The 25,183-nt window shown below is 41.3% G+C and overlaps 1 protein-coding gene across 6 annotated transcripts in view; it reads right to left on the bottom strand.

Annotated features, from left to right (window-relative positions):
- The window catches only part of TTC39B (tetratricopeptide repeat domain 39B), a 562,176-nt gene that overhangs the window by 96,222 nt on the left and 440,771 nt on the right, over positions 1-25,183 (bottom strand). For 3 of the 6 annotated variants that reach the window (XR_014821469.1, XM_084985298.1, XM_021063500.2), the window contains exon 2: positions 13,916-13,950. The exons of 2 other annotated variants lie outside the window; for them this stretch is intronic. Coding sequence is in view for 3 of the 4 variants with exons in the window: in XM_021063500.2 (XP_020919159.2) it covers positions 13,916-13,950 (35 nt within the window). In the remaining variant the exon portion in view is untranslated. Of the gene's footprint in view, positions 1-13,915; positions 13,951-21,567; positions 22,999-25,183 lie in introns of all 6 variants that reach the window. One more of the 6 variants, XM_084985288.1, reaches the window with a different exon arrangement.

Genomic DNA, 25,183 nt, shown 5'->3' with positions numbered 1-25,183 from the left:
TGAAATAGCCAAGTGGGTGATCAAATAAGCAACAATTGGACCTATTTCCCATCATAATTATTAAGAGAGTCCCAGACAGAGTAAGTAGTGATATCCAGAAAGTCAGTGATAGAGGAGGTAAGGAGAGGTCAGAACTGGAAGCAGGCTGTCTCTGACCTTCAGATACCACGTGGGCTACTATCTGGGGCTGAGTGAAGGGCAGAGAGGCTCCTGAGCCTGTAGAAAGGGCAACCTCAACAGCAAAGGCCCTGCCCATAAGAGTTCATGGGTCATTTTCCATTCATTCTGCCCACCAACACAGTCAAGTCTTCCACCTCCCTGGGTCCCCTTGACAAGATGAGACAAATGGATCAAAAGGTCACTAAGGAGCTTTCCTTTGAGCTAGAAAATCCTGTCCCTCCTTATAGTGAAGGGAATATAGATGGAATATAGATGGAAAACTCTCATGGAATATAGATACCTTAACTTAAAACGTGCATACACACACACCTTCCCCAATAGCCTTACATAAAGAACTACTTGAGAGTTCCCATTGTGGCTCAGCAGTAAAGAATTGGACTAGTATCCATGAGGATGCAGGTTCGATCCCTGGCCTTGTTCAGTGAGTTAAAGATCTGGCATTGCTGTGAGTTTGGGTAGGTCACAGATGAGCCTCAGATCCTGTGTTGCTGTGGCTGTGGTGTAGGCAGCAGCTGCAGCTCCGTTTTGGCCCCTAGCCTGGGAACTTCCATATCGTATGGTCCTAAAAAAAAAAAAAAAGAAGAAAAAAGCAATTAAATACAGGGGAAAAGACACTTGTGGATGCTACTCACTCTGGACTTTTTAGCACAATTTATTTCCACTTACCGTATTTCATTGACTCTATAACATGGGTTTTTCATCATGTAATATTCCCAAAGCCAGGATATGTCTTAACATTGAAAAGCAACTCTAACTGACCTAGATGAAAGCTGAATTCTTAGGGAGAGGATCCCCATTTGCTTTGCCAGTTACCTGAGGGCCACACCAGCGTGATCCACTTAAAATTAAATTACCTGCTTAAAGTTGTTTTGGGCCACAGTGACACCTAATATTCAGGCCACAAACCAGCTTGTGATGGAAATTCTGAGCATGTTGAAAAGTTAAACACAGCCTTCCCATACAGCCCATTAATTCCACTCCTAGATATGAATGACAGAGAATTGCAAATGTAGGTCCACACAAAGATTTGTACATGGTTGTTAACAGATAGCAGCCTTATTCACAGCAGTCAAAAACTGGAAACAGCCTGAACGTTTATAAGTTTATGAATGGATAAACAAAATGTGGTAAACCCACACGGGTGAATATTATTTAGCCAGAAAAAAGAATGAAGTACTGACATATGCTACAACATGGATAAACCTCAAAGGCCAGACACAAACAAACACACATTGCATGATTCTATTAACATGAAATGTCTATAGCAGCAAATCTAGAGGCAGAAATTAGATGAGTGGTTGCCTAGGAATGGGAGTAATAGGAATGGGGCACAGTGTCTCTTTTTTGAGTGATGAATATTTTTAATTAGAGTGATAAATATACTAAACTTTGATGAACTACAATGTAAACTTAAAACAAGGATTTTATTTATTTATTTATTTATTTATTTATTTATTTATGGTCTTTTTGCCTTTTCTAGGGCCACTCCTGCAGCATATGGAGGTTCCCAGGCTAGGGGGTCGAATGGGAGCTGTAGCCACCGGCCTACGCCAGAGCCACAGCAACTCAGGATCCAAGGCGTGTCTGCAACCTACACCACAGCTCATGGCAACGCCGGATCCTTAACCCACTGAGCAAGGCCAGGGATCGAACACACAACCTCATGGTTCCTAGTCGGATTCGTTAACCACTGCGCCACGACAGGAACGCCGAGGGATTTTATTGGATAGAAATTAATAACATTACCAGAGCTATTTTTTAAATTTCCCAGGGCAGAGAATCCCAACAGGCTTTTTTGTTTTTCCTCTCCCTACCTAGTACCAAGATTGAAGGACACATTTCCTTACTTGGTCCTCCTGTGAGACAGTTTTATTTTTTCATCCTCTTATGCAAAGTCACCTATAAAACTCTCCGCTGGGTTTTTTCCTTCCCTAGCACTAATAGATCATGGTAATGGTATCTTAGATCCAATAAAATAATTAAATGCCAACCTGGTTAGGAAAAATAAAAATCAGGTTGGGGAGAGAGGTCCCCTTCCATATCTGAGTAACATTTGGATTACTGAGACAAGAAAGGTGAGTCAAAAGAGAGATCACAGAAAAATGGAAATAAATTTAACTCTGCCTCTAGGTACTAGTTATAATTTAACCACTATGAAGAAAAATATTAACTAGATGTTTTTCAACTATCATTCACTAATTTTCACCCCAAATAACCTTAAAACAGACCAAACTATTGCATCATAATTAATTGATTGAACCTGATTTGGGGGAGGAACTGCCTTAAAGGCTTTATCTCATTCTGATATATAATTTAAGGCTCAAAAGAGAAGTTTCATGAAGAAGGAAAAAGTCCATGAGAAATGCTATGCTACAAACTATTTTTATTTCTATTGTAAACTCCTTGGCACCTGACTAAAAACAGCTGCCTCTTCCGATGTCTAAGCTAAGAACAAATTCACTGTCACTCCTGCACATGAATATATTCATCCCACTGTATTCACAGTGCCTCGGGACTCGATTAAACACCTACGAATTTCTATATAAGGATAAATTCAATATTGTAATAAGGTATTATGAGAGATCGCTGAGAACATATTAAACCTACATCTGATCTAACAGTCTTTGAACATAAATGTGATGTCTCCTCTGATTCTCAAAACTATCAGAAAAAGAAATCTTGATTAACTAGTACCTGACCAGACTCTACAGTTAATTAGATTTCTGTGCCATTGCCCAGGGTGGTCTTTATGAGAAAAAGGTTAGCTGAAAGCACTACCAAGTTGCTTGATTCTACGTGGTTAGGCTACTCTCCTCACTCAGTGGAGGCCAGGAGTCCTTGGTGAACCAATTGCTCTTGTGTTCACAGGTGTCCCAGGTAAGCTTGATGTCCCTCAAAATCCAAAACCAATGCCAACCACTCTGATCTCCCGATGAGACAAGAGCTCTCTTTGGAACCCCTGAGACATTTCATTTATTCTTCACATGTCATATCACAGTTAATTTATGAGCAGTCTTTATTTAGACCCACCACTACATTGTCAGAGACAGTAGCTGTGTACAAACACTGGGAAAGAAGGACACCCAGTCATCAGAGCACCCAGAAGCACATGCCAGCAGGAACGGTGTGGGGGATTTTTTGGTTTGTTTGCTTTTCTTTTCTTTTTCTTTTTAGGGCCGCACCCAAGGCATACAGAAGTTTTCCAGGCTAGGGATCCAATCGGAGCTGCAGCTGCCAGCCTATACCACAGCCACAGCAATGCGGGATCCAAGGTATGTCTGCGACCTACACCACAGCTCACGGCAACACTAGATCCCTGACCCACTGAGCAAGGCCAGGGTTCAAACCCGCATCCTTATGGCTACTAGTCAGATTTGTTTCCATTTCGCCACAAGGAGAACTTCCAGAACTGGTAAATAAGGAAACAAGAGGCTAATTTTCTGGCAAATTTCTATAGGTCATGAGATAGGTCTAATGTACAGTTCCTAAGAGGTCACCTCCTATGCTAGGCAAGTCAGAAAGTTCATAAACAATTTTAATTGTTAGAAAGGACATGTTCAATGTACCACTAGCTGGTTTGTTTTGTTTTGACTTGTTTTTTGTTTTGCTTTTCAGGGCTGCGCCCACGGCATATAGAGTTTCCCATGCCAGGCTTCTAATCAGAGCTACAGCTGCTGGCGTACACCACGGCCACAGCAATGCCAGATCCGAGCTGTGTCTGTGACCTACACCACAGCTCAGAGCAATGCCAGATCCTTAACCCACTGAGCGAGGCCATGGATTGAACCCACAACCTCATGGTTCCTAGTCAGTTTTGTTTCCGCTGCGCCACAACGGGAACTCCCTTTTTTTTAATCTCTGATCTTTCCCTCCAGTTCTAAATATTAGAGATGCCTGTATGATCTGCCAGCTTGCAAACCTAGCAACTTCCCAAGACAGTTAGGTTAGTAAGTTAGTTAGTTAGTTAAAATAACACCAAAGATCCAGAACTAGGAAAAACTACATCTGTGATGGTGAATTCATCAAACAGAAGAGGAAACCAGGAGATAGTTTTGTTTTTGTTTTTGTTTTTGCCATTTCTTGGGCGGCTCCTGTGGCACATGGAGGTTCCCAGGCTAGGGGTCCAATCAGAGCTGTAGCCGCCAGCCTACGCCAGAGCCACAGCAATGTGGGATCCAAGCCCAGTCTGCAACCTACACCACAGCTCATGGCAACGCTGGATCCTTAACCCACTGAGCAAGGCCACGGATCGAACCCGCAACCTCATGGTTCCTAGTCAGATTCATTAACCACTGATCCACGACAGGAACTCCAGGAAATAGTTTTCTTTTGTAGAATCAATGTGTTTCATCTGTCCATGTGCCTCTTTTCATTAGAAATTCAGGAGAAAATATTCATAGGAATAAATTAATCACCAGGTTGGCAAGAACACATCCTGCTACAGAGAGGTTGAAGTGTTGCTGTCAGCACATAAAACCAAAATATGTGGTTCAATCTGCATAAGGAAAAAGAGCTCTACTGAGTTTAGCAGCTAATGGATCACCAAGGGAAAGTAGTGGCATCATAAATTTGAGAGAGAATGAGGGAGAAATTTTGGAAACAGTGAAATTATGACAAAATAAAAGTTCACATGTGCAGTTCCCTGGTGGCTCAGTGGGTTAAGGACCTGGCATCATCACTGCTGTGGCACGAGTTTGGTATCTGGCCCAGGAAATTCCACATGCCACAGATAGAGCCAATAAATAAATAAACAACTGAAGAATTTTTTTTACAATTAACTTATTTGTAATCAGATGGAAACATAGACAATATTTTAAAGAAAAATTTGAATAATAGATTACTTCAGCAATATTTTTAATTTCAAAAATGGTCAGTAATGCAGGAGACAGATTACAGGATTATCGCACTCTGTACTATGGAAATAAAGGAAAACACCCAAGAGAGATTTCTCTGTGAACAGAGTATATCCTACTAACTTTCAAAATGGTATTTGCAAACATTTTCAGTCATTTTGGCATTTTCTTAACATATGTGACACAAGTCTCTACCTTCTCAAATGGAATAAACTAGATATAATTTAACCTTTTTCCGGGGTCTCAGAGACAGCATTAGGAACATGATTTTCTCAGTGGAGACTGACAGCAGCCAGGGAGGGGGAACAGTAAAGTACTGACATTTACTGAGCACCTACTATGTGCTTATACTCATTTTCACAATTCAATTAAATTTCTTTTTATCATCTCTGTGAGAGATCTATTTGTGAAAGATGAAGAAACTGAGACTCAAGTCTCCCAGGTAGTAAATGGCCATAGGGACTAGTGCTGAAGTTCACCTGTCAAGTCCAAGGGCTTGTCCCTCCAGGAAGGTACATCTGGTTGGTGCACTTAGGCAAGGTAAAGCCACACCCCTGTGCTTTGGAATTCTATGACTATGTGCCCTATTTTCTTTCTTCTTTCCTTGTCACTTTTTGAGACTATCTCAAACTAGCTTCTAAAACCACCCCCTCACCATACCTCGTAGAACTCCAGCAAAATTATGCCAAAGCGCATAAGTCTAAATTTCAGTGTAAACAGGCTCTGGATGGAAGCTTTTTAGGGCATGGACTCTACTACCTACTCTGTCTACCCTGTCTGGCCTTGAGCTCTATTTCAAGTAGCTGAGGATCTCTATTAGGTGAAGTGTAACTATTGTGTATTGCTACAACCAAGGTGACAAGAGTGTGTATCAGGGACATTTTGTCAACATTGAAAAGGAAACACAAAACTGTTTAAGAGAGTCTTAAGAGTCACAGGAAATAATGCACATCAGAAACCTAAAAGAATAAGGTAAATTCTAGAATGGGTAAACACTTGTATTTGCTAAACTGGACAGGACGGGGAAGTTAAATTTGGAAGTAAAAAAAAAAAAAAAAAAACATGTAGGCAACAGCAGATAGATGCAGCTTAAGAGAGGCTGAAAGAGGCAATGAATGGAAAAGAAAATGTTAGATAATTAGAAAGCAAGGTAGCGTTAAAGAACTATTGTTTTCAAGATGAGCAAAACTGTAATATGGTTGACAGTAGGATAAAAGAACCTAAGACACAAAGCCTCCAGAATTCCACATTTTAAGAGTTCGCAATAGGTTTCTGATAATCATGAATCAAAAATATCTCCATCACAGAGGTCATTTTTGGATGCTATTCTGAGAACTAGTCAGTCCTACTAATATTGAAACATAAAACAGTTAAATGGAGTAGTGTTGTGCAAACACAGACATAGAGATCAAAGGGACAAAATACAAAACCCAGAAACAGAGCATTATTATTCTAATGAGTTTATTATTTGATAAAGAAGGCATCATACATATATACTCTTTTATTCAGATTTGGCAAATGGTGTTAGAATAACGGGCAAGCAATTTTAGGGTTGGCATGAGATAGGGAGCTAAATTAACTTCAGTTAGGTTAATTTGGGGGATTTTTTTTTAAGTTCAACTATGACCTTAACGATTTTCTACCTGATGGATCTATTTCTTAGAGCGTTGAAGTCACCAACTATGGTAATAAAATCATCTATTTATTCTTGTAGTTGTATTAATTTTTGCCTCATGTAGTTTGATGCTCTGTTATTAGGTACAAAGACATTAAGAATTATGTCTTCTTGGAGAACTGCCCCCTCATCATTATGTAAGTTATCCCTGATAACTTTCCTTATTTCAAAGTCTACTCTGTCCAAAATTAGGATAGCTACTACTGCTTTCTTCTGATTAGTGTTAGCACAATATATTTTTCTTTATCTACTTTTAACCTATACGTGTCTTTCATTTAAAATGAGTCTCTTGTAGACGGCATATCATTGGGTCATGTTTTTTCATCTACTCTGTCTTTTAATGAAAAAACTTAGACCACTAACATTCAAAGTGATTGTTGACATAGCCGGATTAATATTTACCACATTCATTACTGTTTTTTGCTTGCTGCCCTTGTTCTTTGTTCCTATCCTTGTCTCCCACTCTTTTTCTGCTGTATGTGGTTTTAATGGAGCATTTTTATGACCCTATTTTCTCTCCTTTCTTAGCACACCAGCTTTACTTCTTATTTTACTCTTTTTGGTGGTTGCCCTAGAGTTTGCAATACACATTTACAACTAATCTGAGTCTACTTTCAAATACACTATATCATTTCACAGGTAGTGTGAGTACCTTATAATAATAAAATAATCCTAATTCCTCCCTCCTATCCCTTATATCATTGCTGTCATTCATCTCCCTTACATGTAAGCATACATAAACATCTTTATATAAATATGTATATAAAATATATAAACATAAGCTGTAAATAATCTAATACACTATTGGTATTATTTGGAAAAAACTTAACTGTTAGATCAATTAAGGAAAAATGTTTTACTTTGACTTCTTCTTCTTTGATGTTCTTTATGTAGATATGAGGTTCTGACCCCCATTATTTTCCATCCCTATACAGAACTTTTTTTTTTTTTTTTCAGCTTTTCTAGGGCCACACCTGCAGCACATGGAGGTTCCCAGGCTAGGGATCCAATCAGAGCTGCAGCTACCGGTCTACTCCACAGCCACAGCAAAGCAGGATCCAAGCAGCATCTGTTACCCACACCGCAGCTCATGGCAACACCGGATCCTTAACCCCCTGAGCGAGGCCAGGGATCAAACCTGCAACCTCATGGGTCCTAGTCGGATTCGTTAACCACTGTACCACGACAGGAACTCCAGAACTTCTTTTAGTACTTCTTACAAGGCAGATCTACAGACAACAAATTCCTTCAATTTGTGCTCACCTGAGAAAGTCTTTATTTTGCCTTTACTTTTTTTTTTTTTTTCCTGGCCACACCTGCAGCTTGTGGGAGTTCCCAGGTCAGGGACTGAAACTGCACCAAAGCAGCAACCCAGGCCACTGCAGTGAAAACACCGGATACTTAACCTGTTACACCACAAAGGAACTCCATTTCTCCTTTACCTCTGAAGATAATTTCAGAAAGAGCAGAATTCTATGTTAGCAGTTTTATTCTCTCAACCCAAACATTTCATTTCACTTTTTTTTTGCTTGCCTGGTTTCTGAGAAGTTGGAAGTCATCTTATTTTTGCTCCTCTATAGGTAAGGAGCTTTTATCCTCTGGCTCCTTTCCAGATTTTTTCTTTATCTTTGATTTTCCATATTTTGAAGATGATATACCGAGGGGATTTTTTTTTTAATGTTTTTAATTTATCCTGCTTGGTATTCTCTGAGCTTCCTGGATCTCTGTTTTGGTGTCTAATATTAACTGAGGAAATTCTCAGGTCATTATTATTACAATTATTTTTTCTGTTTCTTTCTTTCTTCTCCTGGTGTTCCCATTCCACATGTGATTCCTATTGTAGTTGTCTAACAGTTCTTAGATGCTCTGTTCTGTTTTTTGTAGTCTTTGGTCTCTTTGCTTTTTGCTTCTGGGAATTCTATTGCTATAGCCTGTAGCTCAGGGAGTCTTTGATCAGCCATGTCCAGTCTAATAAGTCTATCAAAGGCATTTTTCATTTCTGTTACAATGGTTTTTATTTTTAGGACTTTATTTTTTCTTTAGCATTTTCTTCTTGTTTTTTCTTTATAAAGCTGCCCCACAGCATATGGAGTTCCCAGGCCAGAAATCAGGTCCAACTGTGGCAGTGCAGATCCTCAACCCATTGTGCTGGGCCGAGGATTGAACCTGTGTCCCAGTGCTCCAGAGATACCACCATTCCCGTTGCACCACAATAGTAACTCCCTTTGCCATTTTCTTTCTTATGATTTCCATCTTTCTGCTTACATTGTCCATCTGTACCTGCAGGCTCTCCACTTGATCCATAGAGCCCTTAGCATGTTAACCATAGTTGTTTTAAATTCCCACGCCTCACCATGTCTGGTTTTGATGCTTGCTCTGTCTCTTCCAACTGTGTTTTCTGCCTATTGGTTTGCCTTGTAATATTAACAGTTAAATATGACATACAGGATAAAAAGGAACTGTAAATAGGCCTGTAGTCACATGGTGGTGAGGTGTTGGGGACGGGAACCATTCCCAAGTTCTGTGATTAGATCTCAGTCTCTTAGGGAACCTGTGCCTCTGGACTGGGAACTTCTCAACTGATTCTCAGTTTTTCTCCTGCTTAGGTGGGGCAGGATGGCTAGAGTGGGCTGCAGTTATCCAGCTCCAACTAGGCTCTGGTTAACTACACTCCCCTGGTTACTTGTAATAGTTTACTGAAACTGTGGCGTGTTTTGGTTCCTTTTCTCCTCACTCTGTAGAAAGCCCAAAGGGATTTTTTTCCTCTATTTACTGTGGGATTCTGGTGGAGCTTCTGGAGATAAATTGCACATGGGGGTGAAGGGCACCTTCACATGACAGGGTCCCCATATGGTTCTCAGCTCCTAGAAAAGTTCATGCTGTGCCTCCGGCAATTCACTGATCACAGCTGAGGCTTTCCTGCTCCTGCACTGTCTTCCCCTCTGATATGCCATGACTCCCTGAATTTGCCTCTCTGTCCCTCCAATCTTGGAGGCAGTTGTTTGCCCTGTACCTGTGGATTTTTCAAGTCTGTCTAGTTCTTTAATTGTTATTAGGTTGGAGTGACAACTTCCAAGCTCTTTACAAGGAAAACCAGAAACCAGAAGTCAAGTTCAAGAGATTTTTGTTTGTTTCCCTATAATTTGAATTTTTTAAACTAATAATGTTAGAAATAGCTGATTTTTTTTTAAACTAATAATGTTAGAAATAGCTAAAATCATTATTTTAAAATAATAATGTTAGAAATACCTTTCAGACCCAAAGGTAAAGCTACTGCCAGTCTAATGCAGCCAATGAAACCTCAAAGAAACACAAGTTTTAATGTGTGCCACCCATCAGTCACATCAATTACATGTCTGGGAGTTCCCGTCGTGGCGCAGTGGTTAACGAATCCGACTAGGAACCATGAGGTTGCGGGTTCCATCCCTGCCCTTGCTCAGTGGGTTAACGATCCAGCGTTGCCGTGAGCTGTGGTGTAGGCTGCAGACGCGGCTCGGATCCAGCGTTGCTGTGGCTCTGGCGTAGGCCGGTGGCTACAGCTCCGATTCAACCCCTAGCCTGGGAACCTCCATATGCCGCGGGAGCGGCCCAAGAAATAGCAACAACAACAACAAAAGACAAAAAAAAAAAAAAAAAAAAAGACAAAAAAAAAAAAATTACGTGTCTGACCTGTTTTCATCTCTAAGAACTAAAACCCTTTCTGGTGTGTGTCTGGTGTTCTAGCTTCCCACTGGGAACTGCTATGCCTTCACTGGAGAATTCCAGTCACCAGTCCCACAGGCTGATTCTTTTCCATCTCCTAGACTTCAGTCTGCTATGTAACTCAAGTTCTCTTCATTCCAACACTCAGAGTAGAGCAGCAGGAGCAGAGCTGAATAACTGTAAGATTTTTGGATGGCAGAGAATGCACTCACCTTAAAAGTAATCTTAAGTAATACATAAGCAGGTTATCTTCCAAAGAGTACAGTGTGAAAAGGGAAGGGGAGGAAGGAGTAACTTTACAGTGAAAAGACCTGACAAATGCTATCTCAAGCCAACTGATCAAATTTAGCATCAACAGTAGTAAGCCAGGAGGACATAATGTGATGAAAATGGTACTTTATATCTGTGGTCTTCCTCCTATAACACATGATCTCAGTTTAATCGTGAGGGAAAAAAAACAGGCAAATCCCAAGTGAGGGACATTCCACAAAACACCTGACCAATACTCAAAACTGTCAAAGTCATCAAAAAAAAGCAAAGTCTGAGAAACTGTCACAATTAAGAGGAGCCTGGGAGTTCCCTGTTGGCCAAGCAGTCAAGGATCTGGTGTTGTCACAGCTGTGGATCAGGTCACTGCCATGGCGCAGGTTCAATCCCTGGCCTGGGAACTTCCACATGCCATGGGCACAGCCAAAAAAAATAAATAATTAAATCCAACTAAATTAAATTAAATGCATTTTTTTTTTAAAGAGAAGCCTAAGGAGATAGGATGACTAAGGAGAAGTCCTAAATGGGATCCTGGAACAGAAAAAGGATGCTAGATAAAAACTAAAGAAATCTGAATGAACTATCTACAGACTTCAGTTAAAAAATGCGTCCATGACAGATTGTTAATTGTGATGAATATATCATTCTAATGTAAGAAATGAATCACAGGGAAAATGGTGTGAGCTAGAGGACTCTCTGTACTACCTTCACGATAGTTCTGTAAATCTGAAACTATTGCACAACAAAAAGGTTTTTTAAATTTTCAAATTAAGTTTTTTTAATCACATACACATTCAACAACATGAACTCTAAAACTTTTTGAAAACTATAAAAATTTGCAACATTAATGTACAGAAAAATAGCAACTAGGAAAATATCTGTAGCAACCAGGACAAAAGATGAAGGTGTATTTATATTCTAAAGTTAATAAGTATGTAAGAGGGAGTTCCGTCGTGGCACAGTGGTTAGTTAACAAATCCGACTGGGAACAATGAGGTTGCAGGTTCGATCCCTGGCCTTGCTCAGTGGGTTAAGGATCCAGCGTTGCCATGAGCTGTGGTGTAGGTCATAGAAGCAGCTCAGATCCTGAGTTGCTGTGGCTCTGGTGTAGGCCAGTGGCTACAGCTCCGATAAGACACCCTGCCTGGGAACCTCCATATGCCAGGTGTGCGGCCCTAGAAACGACAAAAAAAGAAAAAAGAAAGATTAAGTATGTAGGAGAAAAATTGAGAAAAAAAGACTAAAATTCATTTTAAAAGGATGAGATAGACTAAACAATGATAATAAGAAAATTTTTTAAAAACCAAGCAATTAGGTATCATTTAAATAGCAACACAGTTTCAAATAATACCTAGGGATGATGGGGCTATATTTTGGCCACCCTTTGGCACATGAAGTTCCCAGGGATCACATAGTTGTGACCTTGAGATTAAAGACCAGATTCCTTAACCCACTGTGCTAAACCTGCATCTTGGTGCTGCAGAGACACCAGCCATCCCATTGTGCCACAGGGGGAACTCTAAGGCTATATTTTATTTTATTTTATTTTATTTTGGCCATACCCACGGTATATGGAAGCTCACGGGGTAGAAATCGAATTGCAGCTGTAGCTGCCAGCCTATACCACAGCCACAGCAACTCAAGATCTGAGCATCAGCTGCAACTTGCAACACAGCTTGTGGCAATGCAGGATCCTTAACCCCCTGAGCAAGGCCAAGCAGGGACAGAACCCACATCCTCATAGATACTATGTCAGATTCTTAAGCCACTGAGCCACAACGGGAACTCCCTGAGGCTACATATTAAACCACTTCACCTACATACCATCGGTCACCATGTACACTAATAAAATTCTTTTGAAAGTGCTATGGACTGAATTGTGTCCCCTCAAAATTGACACTTTGGAACCCTGATCCTCAGTACGATGGTATGTGGAGATGATGCCTTTAGGAGGCAATTAGGTTTAGATCAGGTCCTGAGAGTGGAGTGGTCCTCATGCCTAACTAATACCTTATAAGACGAGACCCCAGAGGGCTTGCTCCCTCTCTGCCACATGAAGATGCAATGAGAAGGTGGCTGTCTATAAACCAGGCAGAGAGCTCTCACCAGAACCTATCCACACTGGCACCCTGATGTCTAACTTTCAGGCTCCAGAACTGAGAGAAAACAAATTTCTGTTGTTTAAGCCACCCAGTTTCTGGTATTTTGTTATGGCTGCCTGAGCTGACTAATACAGAAAGGCAACTTGAAAAATATCATATAAAGAGCAATAAAAATATTAATCCATTTAAATCTAATAATCTCACATCAGTTGACGTTAACCTTTAGAGATAATTCAAAACTATGACAAAGCTATACACATTAAAATATTCATTACTTAGCATTAAGTTTTTAAACCAGTAAAAACCTAAATGTCTAATAACAGAGAAACGGATAAGTAAACTGTGCTGTTTCACTTGGCCTAATATGATGTCATTTAAAATAATTACAAAAAGCACTTGACCTAATATGATGTCATTTGAAATCATAACATGACTATTATAAGCTTATAGGAAATGCTTATAATAAAGTTAAATGCAGGAGTTCCCGTCGTGGCGCAGTGGTTAACGAATCCGACTAGGAACCATGAGGTTGCGGGTTCGGTCCCTGCCCTTGCTCAGTGGGTTAAAGGATCTGGCGTTGCCGTGAGCTGTGGTGTAGGTTGCAGACGCGGCTCGGATCCTGCGTTGCTGTGGCTCTGGTGTAGGCTGGTGGCTACAGCTCCGATTCAATCCCTCGCCTGGGAACCTCCATATGCCGCGGGAGCGGCCCAAGAAATAGCAACAACAACAACAACAACAAAAAGACAAAAGACAAAAAAAATAAAAATAAAAAAAATAAAAATAAAGTTAAATGCAAACCAAAAGCAAAAATGTACAACATGAGGCCAGCCATGTAAATAAATATGGACAAGAAATAAAAGGGTAAACTATAAACAAATAAAATTTGATTTGTTGGAAGGCATTTTTTTCTTTTATTTTACTTTGTAATGTTACAAGAAATAATACTCAAAAATATATTTGGTAGTAATTTAAATAGATCCTTTCTTGTCTAATCACATCCTGTTAAGTTATAGAGAAGTAGATTTTTCTAATACTCACTACTCACAAAAAAAATGAGAATGAAATATTTACATCTTATATAAGAAAATCATCACTTTTCCTTTACCACATACTTTTTAAATTATGTTACTACTTACATAGAGAGAGTTTCCAAGGCATCTTCAAAGATGTCCTGGAGGGAAAACAAAAAATACAATGAGTTTCTCAAGAATCAAGAACTTTAAGTATAAAAGAGGAGGGGTGGGTGGGTGTGTGTGTGTGTGTGTACACATACAGGGGCAGAGCAGGAACAGTTCTGCTGGGCCACAGTAGAATCATTCCACTTTCCATTTATTTCAGAGAAACCAAGCATAGGAATTTAAGTGAGTTTTAATTTATTTTTTTTAATAATTAAGACTAATAACATAACCTGCTAGCAATAAAATGGGCTACTTTGAAGAGAATGTAACACCTTTAATGGAGTCTCTACTCCTCAGTCTCATTTAACCATAAACAAGGTAAAACTAATAACAAGACTTGCCAATTCAATCTCTTTCTCCACAGCTAACAAGTTAGCACCTCTGGGCCTTCATGTCACATCTAACTCCATTACCCTCCCAGGGAGTGTCCCTGCTACCAGCCTTTTATCTGCATCATATAGGACAGGCTTTTCTTCATGCCACTGGCTTGTTCAAAAGCAGCAAGAAGAGAAACACCCAAACACACACACACACATATACTCACATCCACCCAAAAATCCACACATGTATCCCACACTCACACACACTGACTCACATGTACAATCTCACCCATAAACTCACAGTCACACCCACCCCCACACACACACGTACAAACACACATACACTCACTCACAAACTCACACATACACAACACTCCCTCACAACTGCAAAAATCAAATCTAAGCTCCTCATCCAGATGTTTGGGATCCCCTGTAACCAAGTCAAATCCTCAAAGCATCCTTCTCTCACATCCTTGCCACCATCACCACCACCAAGCACAAGGACCTCACCGGTCTCCCTGCTCCCACACTTGACACCCACCATTCAACTCTTCAAGCAACAGCTGCAGTTGTTCTTTTCTTTCTCTCCTTGTGATAAACTCATACCATTCCACTGCTTTAGCCTCTTTAAAAGCTTTCCATTATACTTGGAATAAACCCAAATTCTTTCCTATGATCTTTGATGCCCTAAATGACCCAGCTTCTGAAACCGTCTCCACCAACTGGCCCCCTTGCTCACTCCACTTCAGGCACACATATGTCCTTCTGTTCCTTTCCCAAGCCAAACTCAGCCTACCCCTCTCTGCATTGTCTCTCTTTCCTATAATGTTCTTCATCCAACTCTTCCTATGACTGACTCCTTTTCATCCCTCCATTCACATCTCAGCAAGCTACCTCCTCAGAGAGAGAGCCTCCGATAACCCTAATTAAAATTACTAAGAATAGCAGCTTACTTAGAGTTTCCCATCATCTGATTTCTTTGATTCGTAATACTTATCAGTCTCTAATCATTTTATTTGTTTACTTGGTTACAATCTATCTCCATCAGGGCAGGGTCTTACTTCCCCTGTTTGCAGAGAAATCACAGAGTCATTGCTCACCAGATACACGTTGCCTAATGAATGAAGTGAGCCTGGACCATCAGGGCCCCAATCCTATCACCTCATTTAGAGCTATGATTCAGAAATGAGGTAAGAGGGTTAGAGTTTTTCCCTGTGTGACCATTAACACTGAACAATGTGTACACTATGCTGCATGATTCTGCATCCAGGCAGGAAAGGAAAAAAAATGTGCACATACAAAAAAGAAGAAATGGCATTATAGGTAGTGACAGAACTGAGTTTAGAATTTGGAATCTCTGACCTACAGATCAACATTAATATCACACTCTTTACGTGGGGATAAAGTCAAGGGCATTTCCATCTTATTCTTCACTCTCCAGAGATTAGTGACTAGAGCAAAATCAGAAGCTCATAAACCAGCTGCTGGAAGAGAAATGAGCTGGTCCTAAAGCAAAAGCTCTTCAGCCAAAAGTAAAAGGATGTTTCTCTGGCCTATATAAAAAATCTAGGATTTCCCACTGAGATGCTAAGGGATCAGCAGCATTTCTACAGCACTAGGACACAGGTGCCATCCCCAGCTAGTCACAGTGGGTTAAGGACCTGGCGTTGCCTCAGCTGCACCATAAGTCACAACTGTGGCTTGGATCTGATCCCCTTGGCCCAGGAACTTCTTATGCCCTGGGACGGCCAAAAAAAAGAAAAAACAAAAATTCTAACTAGGAAAACACTCCTTTTTCTAAATCAAAATGCTGAAGAGGCTCTTGGTATAGATTTTGTCATTTGAATCGCAGCTCAGTGTCCCATGTGCCAGCATACTGCTTTATCATGTGAGTGGCTGTGGAGAAGACAAGAGGCTATGTGCTCCCACAACATAGATCTGGCTGTGATGACCAGGTGCCTGTGCCAGACAGGAGCTTACAGTCCTCAGGCCTTGCCGCTAACCCCCGCTGGACTGACCTTTACAGGAAGAGGGATGCAGAGAGCATGCCCCTGGTAGCTCCCAGGCATCCATCCCCGTCCTTATAAATGTCCACCTGGGGTGTGGCACACAGTAGACACTGAGATACCTACAGAGTACACTTCAGAAAGGGTAACCGAGGAAGGCATCTCTCCTTTTAAAAGGACACAAGGCTGGAGTTCCCGTTGTGGCTCAGTGGCTAACAAATCCGACTAGGAACCATGAGGTTGCGGGTTTGATCCCTGCCCTTGCTCAGTGGGTTAACGATCCAGCATTGCCGTGAGCTGTGGTATAGGTTGCAGACGCGGCTCGGATCCCACACTGCCGTGGCTCTGGTGTAGGCTGGTGGCTACAGCTCCAACTGGACCCCTAGCCTGGGAACCTCCATATGCCAAGGGAGCGGCCCAAGAAAATGGCAAAAAGACAACAAATAAATAAATAAATAAAAGGAGACAAGGCTAATATTTCCACTTAAACATGTAATACCCACACCCACACCCTCAGAAAAACTAAAGACTATCCAGTAAGAAATCATCTTCACTTAAGTAACATCTCTTCATCTTGTCACCTGCAGAAGGTTCTCTAAATAAAGCATACTGTACAACATGGTGACCGTAGTTAACAACACTGCATTGTATATTTGAAAGTTGCTAAGAGAGTGGATCTTAAACATCCTCGCTGCAAAAAAATGTAACATTGAGAGGTGATGGATGTGTTAACTAACCTTATTATGGTAATCATTTCACAATATATACATACGTCAAACCACTAAGTTGTATACCTTCAACTTACACAAGGTTATATGTTAATTATACCTCAATAAAGCTGGGGAAAACTTTTTTAATTAAAAAAGAATGTTAAAATCTACTTTTGTGGGGAGTTCCCTGGTGGTATAGTGGTTGGGACTGGGTGCCCTCACCACTGTGGCCTGGGGTTCAATCCCTGACAACTGACATCTGACATTAAGGAGCTGCACACTCTGGCCAAAAAAATGAAAAGTCTATTTTTTTCCATTTAGATGAGTAATAAAAATTTAATAGAATGCTTCTATTAGTAATGCAGAAAATCCACCGGAGTTCTAGGATATTATTCTAATAAATCAGCGATAAGAAAGAAAGAAAGAGAGGGAGGAAGGGAGGGAGGGAAGAAGAAAGGAGAACAAAGACAATTTTGTCTCTGAAAGGCAGACAAAAGGTGAATTTTTTTCACTTAAAAAAAATGAAAAGTAAATTTAGAATGGATAAACAGTGAGGTCCTACTATATAGCACCAAGAACTATATCCAATCTCTTGGGATAGACCATGATGGACAATAATATAAGAAGAGGAATGTATATATATATGTATGAATGTGTCACTGTGCTGTACAGCAGAAATTGGCACAACATTGTAAATCAACTATAATAAAAATAGGTAAATATAAAAGATAAAATATTTTCAAAATGTAAAGGTAAAGATAAGAACTAAGATTTAATCAGTATCCATCATGTACCAGGCAGTTTACAAAAGCTATCTCATTTGCTCCTCCCAACTTGCAGCAAGTAAATCCAGTCTCAGGTAATTACCTGCCCAGTATTATATAGCTGGCCAGTTAAGGAACTGGGACTCAATCTCAGATTTCTTTAACTCTAAAGGATTTTTTTATGTTAATAAAAACCATCCAGGAGTTCCCGTCATGGCTCAGTGGTTAACAAATCCGACTAGGAACCATGGGTTCGGTCCCTGCCCTTGCTCAGTGGGTTAAGGATCTGGCGGCACTGCCCTGAGCTGTCGCGTAGGTCGCAGACACCGCTCAGATCCCAAGTTGCTGTGGCTCTCGCGTAGGCCGGCTGCTATAGCTCCTATTCGCCTGGGAACCTCCATATGCCGAGGGTGTGGCCCTAGAAAAGACAAAAGACAAAAGACAAAAAAAAAAAAAAAACCACCTTCCAAAACTTGGAGGTAAGGCAGTTGCACACAACTAGAGAGGGGGTAGGCGAGGCATGGGCAGCGTTTCTCTACAGCAGATTGTTGCACATATCCTCCCAAGAATTATTTAATGATCTAAGAGAATGTCTTTGTCCTTGACTTTGCTATTTACTATCAGATTGGAACCCAGACATTGTGAGATTGCGTGTTAACTTGCAGATTTAAGAAGGGTGGGAAAACCCCAAAGATGATAGTTTTATGGCCCTGGAGGACATGATCTAGTTTTATATATAGCCTAGCAATCTTAAGCTAATATTGTTTTTGTTTTAAGCCTATGAATACGCAGGTCCACAAATACCTTGTGATTCAGTTTACCACCTCACTGGTTTTCTCACTGATGGGTTAAATAAAATTTTGACGCGTTCACTTTAAAGCTTTATGGGAGTCATATTTCTAACTTTTGGAAATTATACTGAACATTAACAGTAACAACAACATAGAACTACCATATGACCCAGCAATCCCACTCTTGGGCAAATATCCAGACAAAACTTCCCTTATAAAAGACACATGCACCCACATGTTCATTGCAGCACTATTCACAATAGCCAAGACATGGAAACAACCGAAATGTCCTTCGACAGATGATTAGATTAGGAAAATGTGGTATATATACACAATGGAATACTACTCAGCCATAAAAAGAACAAAATAATGCCATTTGCAGCAACATGGTTGGAACTAGAGACTTCCTGAGTGAAGTCAGAAAGAGAAAGACAAATACCATATGATATCACTTATATCTGGAATCTAATATATGGCACAAATGAATGTTTCCACAGAAAAGAAAATCATGGACTTGGAGAATAGATTTGTGGTTGCCAAGGGGGAGGGGGAAGGAGAGGCAGTGGGGTGGTTGGGGAGCTTGGGGTTAACAGATGCAGACTATTGCCTTTGGAATGGATTAGCAATGAGATCCTGCTGTGTAGCACAGGGAACTATGTCTAGTCACTTATGATGGAGCATGATACTGTGAGAAAAAAGAATGTATACATGTATGTGTAACAGGGTCACCATGCTGTACAGTAGAAAAAAATGTATTAGGGAAATAAAATAAATAAATAAAATTAAAACTAAAAGGAGCTACTGAGTACTCAAAAAAAATTTTTTTTTTTTTTTTTTGTCTTTTTGCCATTTCTTGGGCCGCTCCCACGGCATATGGAGTTTCCCAGGCTAGGGGTCTAATCGGAGCTGTAGCTGCCAGCCTACACCAGAGCCACAGCAACGCAGGATCGTTAACCCACTGAGCAAGGGCAGGGATCGAACCCGCAACCTCATGGTTTCTAGTCGGATTCGTTAACCACTGCGCCACGATGGGAACTCCAAAAAAATTTTTTTTAATTAATAGTACAGTTGATTTACAAAAAAAAAAAAAAAAAAATAGTGACAACACACTCTTGCTGTTGTAACATCCCTGGGTACCTGCAAATACACTTTCCCAGCTCCTTGGGAAAACTGGTGTGGGTTCTGCATGGGGGGGTGGGGGGTAAAAGGTCCAGAAGTCAGGAGACTGTTCATACCTCCCACACCACATACCTATCTCTCTAGGTCCCAACACCCAACTCAAATCAATCCCTTTCCTGCTGCTACCTCAGGGAGCTCCTTTCCCCCATGGATTCCCATCAGGACTGCTAGGTTTAGCACATAATCTGCAGGGAACTCCTAGTTAATAGTCTCCCACCCATCACTAAATATCCCCACACACATTCCTCATGGACCATAACTAGATTTTTCCACCTCTGGTCTCTTTGCTTCTCCAAACTCACCATCGACTTCCCAGTGCTTCACCAGAGTTAGTTTTCATTTCCCTAGTAATTACCAGAGCTGGTTTCCCTCAAGCCTCCCAGTACTGAGGACACCCACCATGTGGACTCTAGGTGAAATACATACAATTAGAGAGGCATCCAGAGTCCATCCAGTTTAAGTAAGACAGGAAAGTTCATGCTGCTGACCCATAAGATGTGTTCATAGGAAAGCACTGGCATTTAGTTCTGTCCTTAAAGGCTACTGCATTTTCCACCCCCAATTTCATGCCAAGGCCAACTTTGAGGAGCTACTACCCTTGGGCATAAGTATAATAAAGATTTACTTGAGCCACACCTGGCTCCTAAGCATACATGGCCTCAATATGATACCTGACTTTTTCAAGAGCCTATCTTGACTCCCTGGCTGGAGTCAAGGGCCGCCCTACTCCTTCTGAATCCACTTTATAATCCAACACAGTATGCTGCACTTCAAAGACTCTTAGCACACAAGTGGCTGACTGGCCGAGTGAGCACCCTTGTCTTGAGATGGAAGGTCCTTACCTTGAGGAGTTTCATTTTGCGATTCGGCAAATAGGCTAACCCTGTTAGGTGTAAGATTTCCTGGGGGAACCTTCCAGGTGCCAGCTTGCCCTCCACAGCCTGCTCTCTGCTGGGTGGGGAGCCTGAAACCAACCCCTGGCCTCCAGAGGGATAGAGGGTCCTGGTCATGGAAACAGGCCAGAAGTGAGGAAAGGGGATGGGGGTGTTGCATCAATTGCTAAAACTTTTCTAAACAACTTTCCTCTGAATTTGTTAGCTTTGCAATACTCTGAGTAGCAAAAATGCATGCAAGTGCATTTAAATGACCATGGGTTCTCTTTCTTTCTTCCTTCCTCCCTCTCTCCCTCTCTCTCTCCTTCCTTCCTTTCTTTCTTTCCTTCCTTCCCTCCTTCCTTCTTTCCTTCTTTCCTTCCTTCTTTCTTTCATTCCCTCCTTCTTTCTTTCTTTTTTGGCCACCCTAAGCATATGGAGTTCCCAGGCCAGGGATCATATCTGAGCCACAATTGTAACCTAAGCTTCAGCTGTGGCAACACCGGATCCTAAAACCACACCGCAGGGCCAGGGTTCAAACCTATGTCCCAGTGCTCCCAAGATACCACCAATCCTGTTGTGTCACATCGGGAACTCCAAGTGACCACAGGTTCTTAATAAATATTTGTTCATTTAAGAATCTTAAATAATACAGTAACTAAGTATGAAGATGTTTACATTATTTTTATCCCTAAGGGGGAAACACAAAGAATAAAGCTAAAATACATTACTAACAGCAATAATTTAAAAACTCTATTAATTTCCAAAGAGAGCAAATAGATTTACAAGTGTTTTGGGCCTCCCTGCTTGAATTTTAATTCACTTTGTGGTATGGAAAGGAACATGTGGCAACTACGACTCCAAGAAGGAAGAGGAAGTAGGAAGGAATCGGATAAAAATTGAAAGTAGGTACTGCAAATCCAAAACGTCGAATCACTTCTCTATGGCCTCTGCCTTTCTCCCCTTACCTTCTCCTTTTCCTCCTTCTCCTCTTCATCTTCCTCCTCCGCCTCTTCCTCCACTTTTCCCTCTCTCATGTGGATGTCCTCAACGGGGCTGTGAGCTGAAACTATCATGTTCTCATTTAACTGCTGTTCTTTAGGACAACACGGTGATAAGGTTTGCCAAGGCTCTGTCCACACCTTCCTCCTCAATGAGAACCATTTTCCATCCCATTTTACCAGACCCTTCCCACTGGAGCTTTTCCCCAACATTCTATTCTCTTGACCAATGAAGCTGTATGTTTGGTACCATGGATTCAAAGAACCCCAGGGCTGCTGAGAACTCTGATAAGTCACAGATTCTATACCTGGCTCTGGGGCACATCTGTACTATTCCCAAGGAGATGAGACATGAAGAGGATGCCCCAGCCTCCCGCAGGACCAACTCAGGGATTAAGAGCCATGGGTATGAGGGTCCTAGGAACTACAAACACTCCTCCACATGGCATTCATCACTGGTCCATTAAGAGGTCCAAAATGGGAAACCAGACTGCCATCAGTTGTTACAGTTTATTATTATTTACTGACATACCAGGAGCATTTCTCCTTTGGATATAAATCTTTTCACACATAAAAGGAAAAAGCGCATTACTAGCTATGAGAAATGCATAAACTTAAGTCATATCATTCCCTACTATGACTTCAATATAAAGTATTGATTTTTCTAAATCAGGATTAATTTAAAAATCCACCTTTATCATACACCCATGAAGTGACTTTTAGAGAAAAGGGCAAAGAATGTTTTAATATATGTGCCCTGAGCTCATGTGTCAGGGATAATTTTTCACTCTGCTCACATCTGCCATCCATGGCCTTCTGAAGCCTTTAAACTCCGCAACTGGATCCAAGGTCTAACACCAGTTTTATTTTAATTTTTTTATTTTTCATTTTTGGGGCCACACCCATGGCATGCAGAAGTTCCCAGGCCAGGGATCAAATCCACACCATAGCTGTGACCTGAGCCACAGCAATAACAACACTGGATCCTTAACCCACTGCACCACCAGGGAACTCCTCACCAGTTGTATTTTATTGCTTCATTTTTTAAAATTTCATATTGTAGGAGGGAACATCAGTGCTCTGAGACCCTCGGGAGCCAAATGTAAAACTCAGCCTCAGTATCCCCATCAGTGGGGCTAAAGGGTGCAAACACCACTCACAATTCCCCTTTAAGGATTAACGTCAAAACTCAACTAACCGGGAGTTCCCGTCGTGGCGCAGTGGTTAACGAATCCGACTAGGAACCATGAGGTTGCGGGTTTGGTCCCTGCCCTTGCTCAGTGGGTTAAGGATCCGGCGTTGCCGTGACTGTGGTGTAGGTTGCAGACGCGGCTCGGATCCCGCGTTGCTGTGGCTCTGGCGTAGGCCGGTGGCTATAGCTCCGATTGGACCCCTAGCCTGGGAACCTCCATATGCCGAGGGAGCGGCCCAAGAAGTAGCAAAAAGACAAAAAAAAAAAAAAAAACTCAACTAACCCACAGAGCTCTTAATCAAAGAGAAGGAAAGCAATGAGGGGCTCATGTACTAGAGACCACTCACACTCTGAGTCCTCATCTGGCCCTTGCAACGCACAAAATGTGACCCTCCCAACATTATAAACATAATTCTCAAAAATGGTAGACCAAAGAAGTGCGACACAGAGTTCATCTTCCAAATCTGCTCAGGTTTGAAAATCTAATTTTTTGGATATGTTTACCAAAAAATTGGAGGTTTTCAAACATTATTTAAAGGTAGGGTTTTTAAATTTCAAATAATACAAACAGTAAAAATCAGCTGCCAAAAGAAAAAAATCTGCACCTTAGAAATTTTATTTTAAACATTTCATCATTTGAGAGTGAAAATAATTTCACACATTCTCCAAGTTCTCTAGTTTTGCTCATGCTCGTGATGTGCTCCAATATTACCTCATAATTTCTGAACTTTTTAAAGCTTTATATTTACCAAAAATCACAGGTCTGACAATAGAAAAGGAGGTAGAGTAACAGTCACTTCATTAGGAAAGATTACTTTGCACACACAAGTAAATTGAGCACATTTTTAATAAGCCACTATTACATGTTGGCAAGTTAAGTTTTATTGAAATATCTGCTCAACATTAGAGCAGAAATGTAGTACATTTCCAACAAAGGACAATGGAAAATATAAACTTAGGCCAGGAAGTTAAACCTATCTGGGTCTGAGTTTCAAATCTACCCAAACCCTGAGGAGGTCTAGCCCTGTGAATCCTCCTCTACTGATTTTTTTCAACAGCTTATCTTAACTCCCTGGCTGAAATCAAGGGCCATCATACTCCTTGTGAATGTGCCTTGTAACCCAACACGGTACTTTTATACTTTGCAGACTCTTAGCAAGGTGGATTTCAACCACCTCCCCAAACTGCTGTCAATACACTAGTGAGATAATGCATACAAAGGTCCAACTCAGAGTTCCTGTTGTGGCTGAGTGGGTTAAGAACCCCACCAGTATCCATGAGGATGCAGGTTCAATCCCTGGCCTCCCTCAGTGGGCTAAGGAACCCACATCGCGTGAGCCGTGATATAGGTCTCAGATGCAACTGGGATCTGGTATTGCTGTGGCTGTGGTGTAGACCGGCAGCTGCAGCTCTGACTTGACCCCTAGCCTGGGAACTTCCACATGCTGTCTGTGGAGCCACAATAAAATAAATAAATAAATAAAGGTCCAACTCAAAATAGGCTCACCATATACAACTTCGGAGGATATAAATTCTCAGACATGGGATGAATCAGTGGACTCATGCAAACAGTGCTGGGATCCCTCACCATACTTCCTCATAATTCTTTCATACTAACAATTCTGTGCCCTCTTTTGGAAGAAAGGAAAGAGGCTGAAAATGAGAATACTTATAGCAAATAGGTACTCAAAAATGGTAACTGCCTTTACTTCTCCCATTTAAAATGCCTTCATGGAGTTCCTGTTGTAGTGCAGCGGAAATACATCCGACTAGTATCCATGAGGATGCAGGCTCAATCCCTGGCCTCGTTCAGTGGGTTAAGGATCCAGCGTTGCATGAGCTGTGGTGTAGGTCGCAGACACGGCTCATGTTGTTGTGACTGTGGCATAGGCCAGCAGCTGTAGCTCCGATTCGACCCCTAGCCTGGGAATTTCCATATACCATGGATGTGGCCCTAAACAGACAAAGGAAAAAAAAAAAAAGCCTCCATCTCCTATCCTTTAATGCCCACATTCTTTCAACTCAAGAGGGTTACCCAACATGATAAACACAACTTATGGGCACAGAGCCCAGGACCTCGGTTCACTGGGGAGCAGTGACATTGGCCAACAAAGCATGACCTTGGCCAACACACTCAACCTCATGGGGCTCTAGCTTACTCATGAGTCAAGCAGGGAGATTGGCACAGATACCAAAGTCCTAAATTCCCTGAGTTAAATACAAATCCTCCCTAATAAGGCAGCTGTTTGTCTATCACAGGCACTAAAATAAAATCCCTTGGGAAAGGCCAGCATTCTGCAGGACTGCATCTATACAGAGTGCTGGGCTTTCAAAGCCCTATCCATTTTACTAACTCGATCCTCAAAAGCCACCTAGTGTGTTAAGTACCAG

Source organism: Sus scrofa, chromosome 1 (genome assembly GCF_054392235.1).
Source record: "Sus scrofa isolate SSC_HxYL_T2T_F1_AM1 chromosome 1, Sscrofa_HxYL_maternal_Yorkshire_Landrace_v2.0, whole genome shotgun sequence".
NCBI classification, from domain to species: domain Eukaryota; kingdom Metazoa; phylum Chordata; class Mammalia; order Artiodactyla; family Suidae; genus Sus; species Sus scrofa.
Note: the sequence above shows the minus strand (reverse complement) of the source record. Positions and strands in the feature narration are given on the sequence as shown.